Here is a 4,580-nt window from a genome sequence, read left to right as displayed (position 1 = left end):
TGTCTTCCCACACGGTCTCAAGTCATTATTGCTCTTCATTTTGTATACGTTTTATCCATTCCAAAGAAGAAGAAAAAAACGTATATTCTATAACATTCCATCTCTAATTTTATAGTTGGGTCTACTTCATGGTTATCGTCAAGGCAAGTGACTGAATTGATTCATTAAAACAGCATAGGGACAGGTTAAAGTTCTCTAAAGTCCATATACTCAAAATAGAAGATTAATTCATACAGGCCACCTGGCACATTCTTATGTACAAGATTCAGCCTATCAAGCACTCATTAGAAACATGGAATAGAAAGAGATGCTATTTTGATGTTTTATATAAAAGCAAAGTGTTAAGCTGTTATGCAGAAGTGTTATTGTTCACTGTTCACTGAGGGGTTTCTTACATTAAGTTAATAACTTTACTGTGTTATTCAAACTTATAAAAGTTGTAGGCCTACATAGTTAGGCCATATTAGTAGGCCTAACTATGCACGACGCATCGCAGAGTGCCTGGATACAGCCATGAGCCGTGGTATATTGGCCATATACCACAAACCCCAGAAGTGCCGTATTGCTATTATAAACTGGTTAATGAAGTAATTAGAGCAGTTAAAACAAATGTTTTGTCATGCACATGGTATAAGGTTTCATATACCACGGCGGTCAGCCAATCAGCATTCTGGGCTGGAAACATCCAGTTTATAATTGTATTTATAAATAGGGTGGTTTGAGCCTTGAATACTGATTTGGCTCAAAGCAGTAATATATCAGACCATATACCACAGGTATGACAAAAACAATATTTTACTATTCTAATTGCGTTGGTAACCATTTCATAATAGCAATAAAGCACCCCGGGGTTTTGTGGAATATGGCCAATATACCACGGCTAAGGGCTGTATCCAGGCACTCCATGTTGAGTCATGCGTAAGAACAGCCCTTAGCCATCTTATATTGGCCAGATACCCCACCCCCTCGTGCATTAATTAGTTACCAGTTGAATTGTGATGTTTTAGTTACCAGTTGAATTGTGAGGTTTTGCCTATATTAAACATTGTTAGGCCTATTTTCCATGTCATTAGACAATAGGATCATTAATGCAATAATTTAATCGCCTTCTCTTATTTACTGAGGCCTTGTAAAAAAAGGGGGAAGGAATGATAACGATTATTTTACAGACTGGTTAAATAACAGATATCTAAGTGAAAATAGGCTACTGTATATTTTATTTTCCCATGATATAGACATTCCATCATACAATGTATGAATGCTAGCAGTGGGCCTATGCGCTGCAGTGAATTTGCACTGTGGAGTGCAGAGCGCACAAAGAGGGGGCGCGCAGCAGCGTGAGCGTGATGAATTTTGGAGTGACGACACCACAAAACCATAGCACAATATTACCGAAGCAGATAGAAATCGGGTTGAAGCGTCATCCAACTGAGAAGCTCAGAGTCCACTAAAAGCTCCAGTGTTCGCCCAGACTGTGGTGACCAAATCCGGCTTTAAAATGGTTCAGTTCGGCTGCAGGGTGTGCGGTGTCTCCGCTGTCGTCTCGCTGCTTCTGGCGGGGCTGGCAGCTGCGTCTTCTGATCTATTTGACAATCAACTAGGCGACATCAATTACTGCAAAAAGCAATGCCAGATCACCGTCAAAAACAAAAGCCCAGCTAAAGTAAGTGATACTTGAAAACTATAGGCTAAATACATAATTCATGGATAGCAGAAAAGCAGAATATATTAGGTTAAATATAAATGTGACAGAAAAGTATATTTTCGTGCTTGAATAACTGCCATAGTAAGTGCTTACATTTCGACGACTGTATACGAAATTGAATACGGTATATCGAATATCAATAGATGTCCCTTTAATCTTTCAATACTGGCAATCACTTGTAAATGTAATATGGCCAATCCGTAACGAAGGCCCATCATTTTACTAATTGGCATGCTTATCCTAATATTGCAACATCAGTACGCAACGCTACCTATCTTCATTTCAAGAACTGAGTGTAAATTATCTTGGACAGTTAGGCCGAAATTATCGTTTTATGACGCATTCTCACAGCTCTGGTCCTCCACTATCAAAATAGCATGGCTACTCCACCTACTTCATCAGGATTTATTTACACAAATGTCTATTCATTAGATAATGCCTGGATGTTTATATTAAATCAAGTCATCGCTGTGAGGGCACCCGACCAAGCAGATGGTAGCCTATTCTCTAATAGAGTCTATTGCACTCGCATGATTTCCTGGTTGCCTCATTGTGAGCTGAAATATGTATTTGTCCATGAACCACAATATGCAGGATATGTAAATAATAGCTAAATTATTACAATATCCATGTTTAAAACAACTTAAATTATGTCAAATTTGAAAAATGATTGTAGCTTAGTAATGGATTAGTGTCTGTCTCTTGGCAAGGTTGTTCTTTTCCCACCTACTCATCGCATCAGCTCTGCTCAGGTGTGGTTCAGACATCATGCAGGGCGGAGCAGAGCAGAGCAGCAAAATGGATCACCATGAACTATGCGGAATGACCTGTTTTCAGAACACTGCACCAGCCTATAGGCCCTAATGTATGCCTTTGATGTGCGCATATTATTGGAACAGATAAGACCCGTAGTGACAAATAGTGCTTGAACAGATGTTTATTTTATTCATGATGGGACTGTAATTGCCACTGTGGAGTAAGCAAATAAATACCTATACAAAGGAACCGTAAATCCTTGGGCAGAATAATATCCCGCTAGACACACAATGAACACGGAATAAAGCAGTTAATTGAAACGATTATACGCATGATGCTGTAAATACGCCTGTAAAGTAAATCGTCGGACAGGGGTCGTCGGACATGGGGATCTCTTTGTCTATCACGTTCCCGTGTCAGTCGCGTGGGGACGCTGTTTCGTTCTTCTGTATTAGAACCAGGCTTGTAGAAAACAGTGACCAAGTGGTTGTAATTCTTCACTCATCAGATTCTCAGGCATTTGCAATATTTTACATTTACATTTGAGTTATTTAGCAGACACAACTTAGAGTTAGTGCATTCATAGCTTAGGTGAGACAACCACATTTCTCAGTCCACCTTGTGCCTCAACTTGTGCCTTATAACACCTTAATTCATTTGACATATCTATTAGAAAAACTGAAATCCAATTAAAATCCCTGTATCAAGTTATACATTTGCTTAAAGTACATTGTCATGGACAATATACATATTTCTGTGGTCATAGCATATTTAGCTGCTATGTTTTATTGTTATCCTGAAGGACTCCATTCTGAATGCCTGTCACCGTGGTTGCCGTCTTTACTCCATCTGCCAGTTTGTGAATGGAAATGCCGGCTTCAACACCAGCAGAGAGGAGTGTCAAGGAGGTAAGGCAGCCTGACTCACAGGGTGGGGTCTCAATGAAGCCAGGTAGATACTACAGGGCAGCCTATCACCAAGAGCAGAGGTCCTACCTGTGATCCACTTCAACATGTTGTTATAGTACTGTTACATGACTTTGACCCTGGGTTTTATCTTTGCAGAGAACTATCCCAAGCTGTGCTTCAAAGCCAGAAAACACGCCTAATTTGCTAGTAGGCGTTTCATGTGCCATGTGGCAGCAGTTGCCCAAATGTTCTGATATGGATGACTGTAGGGAGGGGTGAATAGGGATGACAGATGCTGTATTTTCTCCCTCCCTATCTGTTTATCTGGTCTCTCTGTCCTTTCTCTCCTGTGCCCTCCCATCTCTCTCCCCCTATCTCTCTCCTCCCATCTCTCTCCCCCTATCTCTCTCCGCCTCTCTTTCTCTGTAGCCTGCCAGGAAGCATACAGCAAGCTGCTGGAGCAGGAGGCCTGCAGCACCGGCTGTGCCAGCCAGCCTTCTGAACCTGAGATCAAGAGGAGGAAGGTGAGCATGGTCACTAGGAATTCAGTAAAACGCACGCACGCACGCACACACACACACACACACACACACACACACACACATTTAAAAAAATATATCTTAATTATATCACAATCAGCTTTTACCAGTTGAATGTAGACACAAATAATATACGTTTTTATATTAACATGTTTCTGAAACATTGAATTAATGTATGCAAATGTAGCGATGTCTCATTATTGATGCATGTCCATTTTAAAGTGGTTAAAATTCATAAATATTTTGATGACGGTAGTACGGTAAACTAAAGAAAATATACATTTTCATCAAGATTTTGACATTTTTGTTTTTACGTTTTGAAAATACTAATATTAATTATGGACCAAAACACGAACACATCTCAAAATTGATAGGGCAAACAGGTTTTGAGAAATTTTTGCATATTTATTACAAAATAAAAAACTGAAATACCTTATTGACATAAGTATTCAGACCCTTTGCTATGAGACTCGAAATTGAGCTCAGGTGCATACTGTTTCCATTGATCATCCTTCAGATGTTTCTACAACTTAATTCGAGTTCAAATTCAATTGATTGGACATGATTTGGAAAGGCACACACCTGTCTATGTAACCCCCCGTAAATATGACATTTACATAAGTATTCAAACCCTTTACTCAGTACTTTGTTTAAGCACCTTTGGCAGCGATT

General features: G+C 39.7%; 1 protein-coding gene across 1 annotated transcript in view; it reads left to right on the top strand.

Moving 5' to 3' along the window:
* The first annotated feature begins 1,326 nt into the window (after window positions 1-1,326).
* Window positions 1,327-4,580, top strand: part of LOC115144900 (transmembrane protein 59-like) — a 40,489-nt gene continuing 37,235 nt past the window's right edge. The window contains exons 1-3 of the mRNA XM_029686019.2: window positions 1,327-1,663; window positions 3,264-3,369; window positions 3,799-3,893. Of these exons, the coding sequence (XP_029541879.1) occupies window positions 1,499-1,663; window positions 3,264-3,369; window positions 3,799-3,893 (366 nt within the window). The 5' untranslated portion in view covers window positions 1,327-1,498. The remainder of the gene's footprint in view (window positions 1,664-3,263; window positions 3,370-3,798; window positions 3,894-4,580) is intronic.

The sequence above is a fragment of the Oncorhynchus nerka genome, linkage group LG17 (genome assembly GCF_034236695.1).
Source record: "Oncorhynchus nerka isolate Pitt River linkage group LG17, Oner_Uvic_2.0, whole genome shotgun sequence".
NCBI lineage: Eukaryota > Metazoa > Chordata > Actinopteri > Salmoniformes > Salmonidae > Oncorhynchus > Oncorhynchus nerka.
Note: the sequence above shows the minus strand (reverse complement) of the source record. Positions and strands in the feature narration are given on the sequence as shown.